This window comes from Manacus vitellinus, unplaced genomic scaffold, assembly GCF_001715985.3.
Source record: "Manacus vitellinus isolate BGI_N305 unplaced genomic scaffold, ASM171598v3 scaffold_52_pilon, whole genome shotgun sequence".
Lineage (NCBI taxonomy): Eukaryota > Metazoa > Chordata > Aves > Passeriformes > Pipridae > Manacus > Manacus vitellinus.
The window spans coordinates 1891076-1905155 of record NW_021940628.1 but is presented as its reverse complement, the minus strand read 5'-3'; the positions used below and the strand labels follow the sequence as shown (position 1 = coordinate 1905155).

General features: G+C 51.9%; 1 protein-coding gene across 1 annotated transcript in view; it reads right to left on the bottom strand.

The window, feature by feature from the left end:
* The window catches only part of RUNX3 (RUNX family transcription factor 3), a 52960-nt gene that overhangs the window by 4255 nt on the left and 34625 nt on the right, over positions 1 to 14080 (bottom strand). Inside the window, exon 3 of the mRNA XM_029963038.1 lies at positions 8807 to 8971. Within this exon, the coding sequence (XP_029818898.1) occupies positions 8807 to 8971 (165 nt within the window). The remainder of the gene's footprint in view (positions 1 to 8806; positions 8972 to 14080) is intronic.

The window sequence follows — 14080 nt, the reverse complement described above, 5'->3', positions numbered from 1 at the left end:
TCACCGCGCTACCGCCCCTCCATCTCGGGCACTTCACCGCAGGGTTCCCCCTCCGTCCCGTCTCCTTCACCTCACGACAGCCCCCTTCCATCTTGAGGGTCTCACCCCTCCGTCCCGTCTCATTAGCCCCAGGGCTGCCCCTCCGTCTCGGCCGCTTCACCGCCAGCTCGGCGCTGTCGCTTCACAACTGCCGCTTCCGTCTTGGTCCTCACCTCAGGGCTGCCCCTCCACCTCCGACCTCACCTCAAGGTTTCCCCTCTGTCTTGGTCCTTGCTCAAGGTTTTGCCTCCATCCTATCTTCTTCATCTTGGAGCTGCCCTTCCATCTTGGCTCCCTCACTTCAGGGCTGCCCCTCCATCTCAGTCCTCATCTCAGGGTTTCTCCCCTTCATCCCATCTCCTTCACTTCACAACTGCTCCTCCACCTCAGCACCGTCACCTCACAACTGTCCCTCCATCTTGGTCCTCACCACAGGGTTCCTCTTCCATCCCATCTCAGAGCTCCATCTCCGTCTTGGCTCTCTCATCTCAGGGCTGCCCCTCTAGCTCAACCCTTAGCTTAAGGTTTCCCCTCCATCCTGTCTTCTCCACCTCCTGCCTGCCCCTCCACCTCAGTGCCCTCACCTCAGAGCTGCCCTTATATCTTGGCCCTCGCCTCAGGGTTTCCCCTCCATCCCATCTCATTCACCTCACAACCTCCCCTCCATCTGGGTTCCCTCCCCTCAGGGCTGCCATGGATCCACACAGATTGCAACCACACAGCCCCGTTCCCACTGCCCTGGCCAGGGGCATCATCCCTCCTGCCCTGCTTCCGAGGAGATCTCCACTGAAACAGCCCCAGCAAGGTCCAAGTAAAACATCGCCATTAACACACCCCCATAGCCACCTAACTCAGCAGCGAGCAACCCTCTGGCACACTCAGCCAGAATCAAACAGCAACCTGGAGCGAGCAACATGCTGAGAAAATGTCGGAGAAGAAGGAGTGGGTGAAGCTGCACCCTTGGACTCCACATTCCCTTAGGAATCACAGCTGAAAATGGGCTTTAAAAGCCCCATCTCACTGTCCCCTTCCCCGCTGCATCTCACACACATCTGCTCCATAGTTCTGCCTCCGAGGATTTACTACAGTTTCCCTCTCTTACTCTCCGTCCAGCCCCCATTTGCTTTTTTGGACCCTGGCAATCTGAGCTTGAGTATTTCAGTTGTCCAGTTGCCAATCAAAATATTTGAAGGAAATGTTTATTTTCTTCTCGAAATCACACCAGCTGCTGCACTAACTGAATAAGCCCATTTAGCTGTAAGAATTTAACCATTGTAAGAGTGAATTGAGTCCCCCAACTACTCCAAAATCTGACCCAATCTATCAGCGGAAATGTCAATGTTTTGGATGGGAGTTTGGGGAAGTGTGGAATGTGTATTAAATAAAAGCCATGTAAAGGTCAAAGCCCTGATTAGTAATGCCACTGTGTCCTCCTTAGGGCTGAGCTGCCCAGGGGACCTCGGAGGCCAGGACACACCCTGTGATTTAATTGTGCAGCTGCAATTTGCACCTTTCAAGGACCCCCAAGTCCTCCCGCACGTGGAGCTGGATAGAAACAGGCTTTGAAAGCTGCTCAGCCCCTTTCCAGATAAAACAACAGCGCTCCAGTGACACAGCAGCTTTCTCTCCACCTCAGAGACAATACGGGTCTTTTCTTGGGTGGATGGCGAGGAGATAAATGTGAAGAGACGCCCCTGAGCCTGTGCGGCGATGGGGCCAAACCTCAGCTGGTTCATGGTGGTAAGGGCTGGTCACGAGCGTGGAGGTGGGGAAGCTGGTTCATGAGGCTGCCAACCACAGAGGTTTCTCTGGGTGTGTTCAGCCGCCTCCCATAAGACCATGTTGGGTTTGGGAGCTGCTTTGGATGGAGTGGAACTGGTCCCTGTACCCCTGCTGGGTCAGGACTGGTGGATCTCCTCAGAGTTCCCTGGAGGCCTTTGAGGAGATGAGGCAATGGACCCTGCAAAAGGTTTTAGGGATGGATGTGCATCCTTCCCAGCAGAACAGTGGGTGCTTCCACGACCTCCTCCTCCAGGAAAACAGATGTTCTGTGCGGAGAGAGGAAAGGGCCCCAAAAGCAACATCAGGACCTCTTCAGTGCTACAGCCTGGAAAGGGCTTTGAGTGACACCCAAACAACCAGCTCACCCAGGGCATGTGTCAGAGCACAGCGCCGGGCCCGAGGTACAGGAGGAGATTATCAGATCATCTGGGGCTGGGCAGCAACGTGTGGAATCTGAGCAGCTGCACGGCACCCAAGATATCACTCTCTGGTCCCCATCTCAGAGATGTGGGGATATTCAGTGGCTGATGAATCCAGTCAGCAGTAAACTTAACCCATTGTGTGTATATTACACAACACACACACACATACTCATAGTGTGCAATACACACAGAGAATAAAGGAAATGCAAAGGGAACTTGATAGTGTGGCTCTCTCCAGGTGGACAGAATATAAAATAACTTCAGCATGGTCATATATCACTGTTTCAATTCTAGGCATATATGTGCCTTGCAAAATTGTCATGAAAAATCAACCCTGGGGGGGGGAAAAAACCCTTCCTTTCCTGTCTTATGCCACGATGATTGACAACCATGTAAACACTAATGATACCTTATGCTTCTGTATATAATAGCCTTGCACGTGTGAGACAGAGCGGGGACAGACGTTCTTGCTCTGTGTATACCCTTGGCTGTCTTTTCTCTGCAGATTTCTGTGATATTTGGACCTCCGGGTCATCTTTTAGCATTTTTCTGCCCTCTCTTCCTCTCTGCTTCCTTCCCCTGGTCACAATGGCTCCATCTGGGAGCACGGAGAGGCAGGTGGCCAGAGAAGGAGACAATCTGTACGGGAAGGTGCACGGGAGGCATTTGATGTGTGAAGCCCCAGCTCATCTCTAGAGAAGGCGCCGCTCTCCTCCCCACCCACGCATGCAGGCGCGCTCTCACGCCTCTGTCACGTATGTTAACAAGTTCACTTGTTTCCAAGCCAGAGCCAACTAAAAAAGAAAACGGCCCCTTCCTCCCACCCCACGTAAAATAGAGCAAAATATATTTTGGGGGAGGAGGGGAGGTGTTGAAAAAAAATGAGGGTGTGAACGGCATCCGTTGTTACACGCCCATGGAGCACTGTTCTGTATCTGATAGAACCAGCTCACGAACCGGGTGCAAGGACTTCCTTTGCAGAGTTTGAAAAAAAAAAAAAAACCAACACAAAACCAAACCCCAAACCAAAACACAACAACACACACGGCCTTATCACAGCATCGCCAGGCACCACCTCAAGATTGCCGAGCACGTTTGCTGCTCAGTTCTCCTCAAATGCCATGTGCCGCCGTGCAGACACACACGCGGCCCCCAGACCTACCCCACGAGCAGCACAAAGCTCTGCTCCTCTGTCCTCTCCCAGCACTTTCAATCAGATCCCAAATATGTTGGGCAGCAGCCTCCTGGTCTATGCAGGCAGGGCAGGGAAATTCCCAGGTATTCCCAGCCCGGTGAATCATGCACTGCATCTCAACCTCCTCTGCAAACCCTTCCAGGCCCACTGGGATGCTCCCAGCCATTTGCTGGACCCATCCTGCCCTGCTGGGGAGGACCCTGCTTCTAACTTCCAGTCTGGATTTATCCAGGGCCAATTCAACCCCATCTCCTGTGCCAGCACTGTCCTCCATAGCTTACATTAGCTCCTCTCCCTCCCCGATGTTTACCCCCTCGATGTATTTACACAGAGCAATCAGCTCCGCTCCCAGCCTGCCCTTTGCTAGACTAAACAAGCCCAGCTCTCCGTGCTTCCTCTCCCACCACAGCCTCTCTGTTCCTCTCACCATCCCAGAGCCCTCTGCCCGCGTCCCCCTGTCCTGCACCAGGCTCAGTTCCCGCCTCTCCATCCCGCAGAGCTAATGAATAAGCTAACGGTGCTAATTGGAGCGGGTGGGTGGGCTGAACGGGAAACGCTCCCGTGATCGCAGCCACTCCCTCTGGCCTGCCTGCGCTTTGCTCTTTACCTGTATTCAAAGGGTATTAAAAAAAAATTAACAAGCCCTGACTACATAAAAGGAAGCTGCTGAATTTACAACCCAGCCTGCAGCTAGACCACCTTGCCTGCCGAGCAGGTTTAGACCAGGCCAAGTCTGCCATGGGAAACCCACTGACAGAGAGGCTGAGGGGTGTTGGGAGAGGGAGATCCAGCCCTGTTCGTGCTGGGCTGCGCTGCAGTAGCATCCCTGTAATGTGGGCACTGCCCTCCTGCAGCGGCACCCGGGGCTGGGGGCTCCCCTCCTGCGCTCTGCGGATCCCGGCAACCCGAAAATCCCGTGCCAGAGGCAGGATGGCACCCCTGGAGCCTGAGGCAAATGCAGCCGGGCTCCTTGTTAATCTCATCTGCTATTTTGTGGGAACTGCAGCACTTCAGCCCCCTGAGCTGTGGCTGGGAGACCGAGGCGGCTGCACGTCAGCAGCAAACGCGGCGGTCGCGGGTGCCTGAGCTCTCTCTCGGGGGAAGCTCCCGTCCAGCACCGGTCTGTGGTTCATCTTTGACAGTTACACACCAAATTCGTATAAGGGACATCGCAAGCGTAAATGAAAGGAGCAGAAAAGCAGTTTAAAGATAGACACAGAAGCCTGAAAGCAGGCAGGAAACCCATCTTGAGCATGTTCCTTCCTTTGAGGCTGAAGCTGAATCCCACAATATGTTTTCTTCCCACTAATGCTTGCCTAGCTTCCTTTGGAAACAATTTAGTCTCTGCCCATGGTAGAATGTTTTTATCCATTAAGAAACGGATATTTTAAAGAAACCATAAGTCAATCTGGACAGGGATTAGGAAGCAGCAATTCAGTGTATTTGCTGGGCCCATAATTCAGGACTTAACCTCAGAGCAGCCACGTTGCATTTCGGAAACAATAGGGCACTCGCTGCCTATGCCAAGAGGCTTCTTAAAAGTAATGTAATACTTTAAAACTGTATATTTAAAAAGCAAAAGAGAGAGAGATATTTTACTTTAAATGCTTATGGTGAAGCATTCTGCTGATGACTGGCCCTAAGTAATGGACTGGGAGTGAAGCTGGTTAAAGCTGAGGAGTTTCCAGATCAGGAGAGCTGAAGCTCTTCACCAGCAAACACAATGCCTCCCGAAAACCATTGAGCAGACACTAAAGCTGGGAGAGGCAGGACGGAGCTTGCAAAAGGATCCAGAGTTTGCCAGGGGAGTTTGGTTTCGCTGGAGCAAGGGGACGTTAAGTGCGTTAATCAAAACAGCTCTGGTACCGAGTAGATCAAATTTAAAATCACTTTGCAATTGTCCCCGTGTACGCAAGGCCCCTACATGTTGCTGGACAATGCACACAATTGCTTTTGAGTGATTGAAGATGTTTCCACCACAGAGCGAGAACACAGGCCCGGCTGCGTGGGCGGTCCTGCTCTGCTGCGGTGGGAAGAAAATGGTTCAGCACGAACCGCTGCCGAAACACGGGCAAGGGCGAAGCGCTGCGCGGAGAACTGGGGGCTTCTCCCCTGGAGGACGTGTGTCTGTCACCATCCTGCCTCCCCAGAGCAAGGGGAGAAGCAGCTGAAGGCAGGCAGAAGCAAGTTCCTGTAACATCTTGCTTCGCTTTTGGGAGCTACTTGATTTTTTTGAGCTAGAAGGTGAAACTCGGAATAAAGCAAGCACGCAAGGCTCTGGCTTCTCATGCCCTGTAATAAGGAACCATTTCCAGCCATCCTAATGACAGCTTGGTGTCTCGCCGAGGAGATGGCAGAGCTGGGATTTCAAAACCTCAGATTTTCCAGACCTCACTGGAGAAGCATTGGGCCAAATCCTCAGCAGAGGCAAACGGCTCTGCTCGGCTGAAGCCATGCTGGATGATGGTGAGGGCCAGGCTGTCATCACAGCCACACCGGTCTGAACCCAGAATTACCCTATTTACCCACCAAAGCAGGGCAAGTGGGAATGAAATCTGGTGCGTGGAGGGTTGCAAATGTCAATCCTGTTGGGGACAAGCATGGGAAGGGATGGATTCTCTGCTCATCTGAGCGGGACAAGGCAAGGCTGAAGCCACTGAGATACCCTGACGCTGGGCATGGGGAACCAGCACAAGAGCAGGATGTGACCTGCTTGGCCACGGAGCTGCGCACGCTCTCCTCCCATGTTTCCTGGCATGTCCTTCAGAAACAATCAGTTTTCTCTTACCAGGAGGTTTTTGGTTTTGAGACCATTTAACCTCAGGACGATCACTTTACATGGGGGCTATTTATAACCTCCAGGGGCTGCTTTACTGAAAGCCTCTGCGAATGGCTGAGGGCCAGACTCTTCTCCCACTTACACCAGCGTCCTTGCTGTGATCTCCACTGGCCACGGCCCTCACTCGTGAGGAGGAAAGATTGGAAAGATTGGAAAGATTGGACCAGGCCAGAGCAAACACACCTCCAAAGAACCCCGGTTCCTCCCAAAGATAAACACTGTCTCCTACGTGCCTTTCTGCCTCAAAACCCAAGCTCCACGTGCTGTATTTCAGGGATTTGAGGTGCCAGAATCCCCCCTCAGCGGCCAAGGCTGTTTCTGAGCATCTCAGCTCCCAGCCTGGTTTCGCCAGAAGCGGATTAGGAAGCATTTGTGCAAACTGCTTGGTCAGCAGAACCGGGAGGCCAACCACCTCCAGCACATGAGCAGAGGGCTGCTGGGCACCGGTGGAGGGAAAACCTGCTCCTCTGGCCCCCTTTCAGTCCCTGCACAGGGATGCTAAAAACATTATGGTTGGGAAGCACCCACAAAGAGGATAGTGGGGGGCCGGATGAACTCCAGCCTGCCCCTCCTAACCGGTATCTCGTTATGCTTTTCACTAATCGGCTTCTCATGTGTGTTACCCAAGAACGTGCCAAGTCGTGAGAATTACAGGCCTGTTAACTCCTGTGTTATTCTTGGCACGGGCCGGGCTCCACTTGCTCGGGTAAAAATTATGATCTCTGTGAATAAGCCGTGTGTGTGTGCGAGAGAAAGAGGGTTGTTTTTTGTTGTTTTTTTTTTTTTAAATTATGATTATGATTGGTTATAGCCAGCGTTGTGTCAAAAGGACAGGGCTGAGGTTAAAAATACTGAGCTGATCCTGCTCCCAGCTACGCTGGTAAGAACCCACAGTCATTTTAAGACAGTTCCTCAACTTGGGAACGAGGGAGCCAAGAGCAGAGCGTGCACGAACCGCCTTTTGCAGCATTCCTGGTAGTTTGGATTCACTCCGCAGGAATGGTTTTAGATGGCTAATTTTGTGTGTCTCCACTCCTGCTGTCACTTGACATTTGGGAATTTGGCACGGACGGCAGCTTGTGGCCAATTTCATTTTTTTTCTCATTGGATTTGTGTCATCACCTGATCCCTTGCTCCAAACGACGCTCTTTGGGTTTCTGGCACTGCATGGGGTTGTGCTAATTTAAAATACAAATCTTTTTTTCTTCCCCAAGAATCTCTTTCTTTATGACGCAGCCAATGGGATGAGCCTAGAAAACTCTTTCTCTCTCTCTCTCTCTCTCTCTCTTTTTTTAAACAAAAATCAAATTATAATCCTACACAAAATGCCCGCGTTCTTCTCATAAATCATGCTAATATCAATGAAAATTCCAAGCATGGAGATTTGCATTTCAATGAGAAATAAATTAAATTTTCACTGCAATTTTGGGCTGGGAGGAGCGGGGCAGCTTTTACAGTTCAGGTAACGTTTTCAAACATGTTTTTGCACCCGAGACACCCTCTTTGCCAATGACACTGAGGTTTTCAAACATCTACGTCACTTCTGAAAATGCAACACAAAGGCTTCTGGAACTTTTTAGAGGAAACCTTCCAAGAAGGGCCACTTCTCATCAAAACTCAATACGCAGACAGCTTAAATACTATTCCTGAAATCCCTGTTAGTATCTCTGCTGCTTTCCAAAGGAAAACACCACCGAGACTAAAACTGCACGGAAAAGGAGCACGTCTCACATGCAGACAGGAGAATGGCCTCTCTTAATTCATTCTGGTGGCATCTGACTGTGCTGAGACCTGCACAAAGGCGGGAGCAGCAAGGCAGCTGGATAATTCCAACGGCAGCGCTTAACTGGGGGCTGAAATTCGGGTGTATGGGGATTAACAGACTGACCTCTCTTGGGTAACTCCAGTGGCAGTTCCCACTGCTGTCCTGGCAGCAGTGTGGATTCCTGGGGAGCGCCCAAGGACTCGGGGTGCTCCTTGCTGATGGCAAATACGGGAAGAGCAAAGCCTCTGTGTGTGTGTGTGCACGCGTGCGCCCATGCAGGTGTGCATACGTGTGGGGAATTATGCTGCAGTTGGGTGATCACCAGGCTTGGCATAAACACAATGCAACAAGATAAGAAACCATTTGGATTAGCATGTAAAGTACAAAACACCCTTTCTAGTTGATGCATAACCATAACGTGGGTGCCTTCATGTCAAAGAAGCTGCTGGGTTCAAAGTGTGTTGCTCTGATCTCCCTCGCATTCCTGCTGAAGCTCCTCAGTTTTTCCTAAGAGCCCTGATCTGATGGTGCAAAGAGCGATTTCATGGGTGCAAAAAGGCTTCCAAGGCCAAGAAATCCAAGCAAACCTCCCCCTGGCATGTCCCCCCCCACGGCTCCTTACCCAGGGGAGAGCTGCACTCCAGCCCTACAAGGCCATCCAAAGGGAATCTCGTTCGGCCAGGGAGGCTCCGCTCCCTGCCCAGCTGTGTTGGGAGTGTGAGGCTTTGGGGTGTAACGCCGGGCTGGGGCACCCAGCCACTTACCTTGTATTGGAGTCTGAGCCTGGGACCCGAAGTGGCTCGGGGTGCTGAGGGATCCACGAGGGTTGGGGGTTGTCGGGGTGACTCTCATGGACTGGCGCAGCCGTTCCAGCTCCCCGTAGCGGTCGGTGAAGGGTTTGGCTTGGTCTTCTAGCTTTTGTCTGTGCCCTGGAACATGATAAAAGAGTCTGATATCTGATCAGTTCCCCTTTGGCTGCAGCACCTTGGTTACACACGGAGTCAGCGCAGCCTCTGTCTCTGTGGTTTGCTGATGTTCACATGGGGGTAACGGGGGGCAGCCCCGGCAGAAATCAGCTACCGGGGGGCTGCACAGCACACACAGAGGGGAAGACCTCTTGGTTCAGGAAAATGAAGCCCACCAAAGATGGGACATGGACTGACCTCTGGATCATCCCGCAAATCATCCAGCAAGTCATCCTTTGATCAAGGAGCCTGGATCAGGATGCCCTGTGCCTGAGTGACCAGCCTCCACCAGCCCTCATTCTCTCTGAACACAGAGGGGAGACACGTGCAAGGCAGGAAAAACCCCATCTCCTGGCAAAGGGGTGAATGGGGAACCAGCAAAGGGAACATTGAATTTTAAGTATTTTCTGCAGCATTTGCTCAGCGCACAAAGAATAAACTCTCGTCTACTCCCCCTCCCAGCTCTGCTCACCCATTGGGGTCAGAGCCAAGGGGAGCTGGAGAAGGCACAGGAGGAGGGATGGGAGCAGCCGTGGCACCACACCTTGGCCACCTCACTTTGCTTCTTTCTGTTCCTCTTTTCCTACCCATAAAACGGGGAGACTAATCACCCACCTCCCCCAGGCAGGGCAGCAGCTAATGAGCGTTTGTAAAGCACTCCCAGCTCCTTAGGTAGCAGCTGCTGGCACAGGGCAATAATTATTAAATTTATGCTAATTGTCCCGAGGCAAGAGGCGCATGAAATACACTTGATACATAACTTTCGCATTTTACTATATTAATCATCACCAAATGGCTTCACTCTCTCTGGGCCCGACTCCAGTCTCAGTTACACCCGCACAAAGCTGGAGGGGCTCCAGGGAAGCCGGAGCTGCCTCGGTTTTACATCAGTGCCGGGGTTCAGACCTTGGATTCTCCTTGCTCTCTCCCTGCCGCAGCCAGACAGCCCTGCAACACCCCCAGCTCTTTGCACCTGCCAGGAAAGGACCTTCCCAAGGTGGCAGCCGCCTCATCCCGGCGTAATCCGAGCGCAGGGCTCGGGGGCACTGGAGGTGTGCGGGCACGCCGGGGAGATGGGAGAGGAGCTGGGAAGAAACCTTCTGCAGGGCTTCAGAGAGCTGGGCCTTATCAGATCCTACGGACCAACATCCACTGAGTCAGTGGCTCAGCTCTTGGTGGCTTTTAAGAAGTGACGGGTTTCAGAGGTGATAAACGCAGCCACCTCTTGCTCACACCCTCCTTCCCTCCCCCCTCACATCTGCGTGGCCTGAGCCCCACTGTCAGTTTGTAGCAAAGTCACAGAAAGTCCCCGGACTTCCCCCTCTTTAATAATGTCTTGCATCTCCTGATCTCCAGAGGGGTTCTCACACTCCCAGCTGAGCTGCCTGCCATGGCATTGCTCCATGGATGTCCCAACAGCAAACCACCCCTTGCCACAGTTTCTGAAGGCCTTTGACCCTCCTCTGTGAGCTCCACATCCAGGTAAGCCCCACCATCCCCCCCAAACTCCATGATCCCCAGGTTTCTGGGTGTGTAAAAGTCCAAACTGATGGAAAACAGGCTGACAACAGAGAGCAAAACTTGTTGAGGACAAACCCCAGCAGAAAGCAAAACCCAGCAGTGTTTTGAAAATATCTTTTCCCTGCTATGTGAAATAAACCAAGGAAACCTCACAGCAACACTGTAAATGATCTCTTCTAATCTCTGTGTGTCCCCAGACCTCAGGCACCTCTGCATTATCCGAGGCCTTTGGAGCCATGAGCAGCATCTGTCACGTGGCATTTGTGCTTTCCCCAGGGGAAAAGTGTGTGCAGTGAGGTGTCCTGTTTTGGTCCACACTGTATTACTTCAGTATACATTTAAGCACAGAAAAAGAAAAGTAGGGTTATGTTTCACCTTTAACTGCTTTCCTTGGGCAGAGCGTGGCAGAGGAGCCAAAAGGACTTCAAGTTCCCCAGAAATCTAATGGAAATCAAATTCCCTGCCTCTGTCTCAGCACAAACCCTATCCTGCCGTGGTATCTGGCATGTGACGGAGAAAATCCTGAAAAATATATCAAGTGATCTCCGTGCTGATAAATGTTTTTAAAGATTATTCAGCCGTACAGCTTGACTGAGGGCTTCATGTGGCTGTGTCATGCTGCACTGGGGTTTCTCTGGTCCCCACATGGTCTGAACGTGGACACAGCCCCGTGGGGGTTTTAAGCCTCAAGTAAACAGCAGCACTGTACTTACACCCTCGAGGAGGGGCTGGTTTGTGGGGAGACCCAGCAATTACCAGCGAAACCCCCAAAACCTTAAACCTATCCTAAAAAAAGAAAGTGGAAAACTTGATGCCAGTGTAAGTCGAGGCAAACACAGGGGCTCCCTTAGGATGAGCCCTCACCAGAGGATGCTGTGGTGGGATCAGGGCCATTCCCAGCTCTCCTAGGCCCTCTCTGGTCTGTATCCTGCCCTGTCTCCACGTGTGGCAGCACCAAACCATATGAAACAAGGCATTGAACGAGTTAAAAACCACCAGCTTGGGCTGCCAACCCTCTTTAGCTCAGGCTTTCTCCCCAGGACTTCCTGCCGCTTGTCACTTTAGAGCTGGGGACGTCAGACTTTGTCACGCAAGAGAGAATCGCTATTAATGGGTTTCTTTCATCAGAACAACCTGAGCTTTTTAATTTCTGCAGCGGTTGGCTCCATTAAAAGCCCTTCCCCATCTGCCCACAGCTGTCACGGAGAGGAAACCAGTGCCGTCAAGTGAACAATAGCTCATACCTTAGAGAAGGGGAAGGTGGTTTCTAGCTTAACCCAAGGACTGACTCAAAGCCTCCTGAAGCCAGTGGGCGGGTTTTCACTCAACTTCAAACAGCTCCAGACCTCATCCCAAGAAATCTGCCTGAGAAGTCTCCATCGCCCCGACCCGTGAGTTTTGGGGCACGAAACCTGCCGTTTGGGGTTGGAGACTTAGCCCTGCACTTCCAGCTGGGCTAGCACTGGCTTGCAGGTCAATATTTATGGAAACAACAGAGCTTAGAACGATCAAATGATGGCAGCTACTGACCTCGGGCACTTCTTGTCAACAGCACAAGGGTTTTAACGCTGGATCGGGTTTCTGAGTCAGTTAACTCCGATATTGAACATGACATGATGTAAACATTGACAGATCACCTATGATCCTGATGTAATAACAAGATCTGTATCAGCATATCAAACAAACGATCCCATTGAACACTTCCCAGCTGGAAGAGCCGATGTGAATTTGACACTTTGGGCCAGTAATAAGAAGCACACTGGAAGTTTTGGGTGTTTCCTTGGAATGCAGACAGCGAAACAGTGTGTGCCACACTGCAACCCAGGCACTCAAAGCTATGATTTAAAGGCATGCCCTCTGCATTAAAACATTACAAAGACCAAACAGACCCTGTTCTTCCTTCTAGGAGTGTGCAACCTGATGTGGCTTCCCAAGCTGGGACCTGGATGGGGTTTCCAGGCAGTGCAGGAGGGAGTTCCACAGTTCACCAAAAGCAGTTTATATCCCCAGATTACTGAGATGCAGAATATAAAGTTGATCAAAGGTAGAAAGGGGCTTCAGGAACCTGAGTGGTGCCAAAATCTTAGAGAGAAATTTGATTTGAAAAAACACTCTCCAGGGTGCCTGAAGGTCATGGTACCCTGATTTATCTGTGGTTAGTTGTTCAGTCATGAGACACAAGGAGCTGCACATCCTCCTCTCCACCCCTGGTGGGTTCAGATTTGGGTGTCACATTTGTCCCCATCCCCTGGCACAGCCCTTTGCTACCAAAGGATGGGAGAGCAGATGGTGGGAAGTGGCTTGGCCCTCCCCAGGAGTCTTGCTGCGAAATGCTGGCGGCAAGATGGAGAGAAGGAAACACAGAGCTTTTCAGCTCTGGGGGATGTTCATTAACACACACATTTGCAGATAATTTCCTTAGCTCCAGTGAGGAAGAGACAAGAACCAGGAGATGGCAACGTGGGCTGGGACATCAGCTCGAGCCATCAGCAGCCACAGAAGCCCCCACTCATCCACCTCCAAAGCAAGGCTCCAGACATCCCACCAGCATGATCCCACCATCCTCCACCCAAGGCTCTGCTCAAATATTCACAGTCAAACTCCAGGGCTCAGCCAAGCAGGAGCTCACCAGGAGCAGTCCCTGCACACAACCCCGTGGCTTAGTCTCTACATGTCCGTGAGAATGGACCACAAGAAAGCAATCAGCAGTGGATAAAACTCCGTCTCAATGTGCAAAACACCTTTCAAATCCCTCTTATAGCCCTCAAAATAGGTACTTCAGAGAGACACGCCAATCCTCTACAGAGGGTTGAATTTTTTCCCAGTCTGAGTCTCGACTAGACTATCAAGTCCCAGCATGTGCTCCAGAAAGAAGCCACATGTGAAACGCCTGTGTTATGGGAACAGCAGGCCTGTCCCTTACTGCACATGTTGGGGTGGTTTCATCTTCGCACACCTATAACACAAGGCACGAACACCCCTCAGGTTTTCCCTGGAATCCCACCTCCTGCTCCAGACTCACCACGGGAAGTTCCCGGCCAAGAAGAATTTGGTGGAGCCCCACGGCCAGCGAAGGAGGGAGGGGAGGACGGTGTGGAGGTGGGAACCAGGCTGCCCGCAGTGCCAGGAGCTGGGAGGGACTCACACATGACGTCTCCACGGAGGATGACGGAGATGCCCTCCGAGCCCCGGCGAGCGGCAGCAGCCTGGGGAGTGCCAACCCTGCTTCAGCCCGCTTCTAGAAGCCGAAGCCCTGGAGTTCACAGGAGGGAGCAGGGGGGAAATGTTAGAAGGAACCGTCTCTTCTGGTGCCGAACAAAGTCAGGCACAGATAACTCATTATTCACATGTTTGAAGTTGGCCTGCTTACGCCATTTGGAAAGAGAATCAGTCACGGCCGGGCTTTGCTTTGGTTTCCTCTGGCTTTCGTGAGACACTGCAGCTACTGTCTTTCTCCAGCTCGGAGAGAAAGGGGAGTGTGTCGCAATGCGCCTCGGCTCGCATGTCCTGGCAGAGGATTTACACCAACTTGAACAACGAAAGGAAAATAAT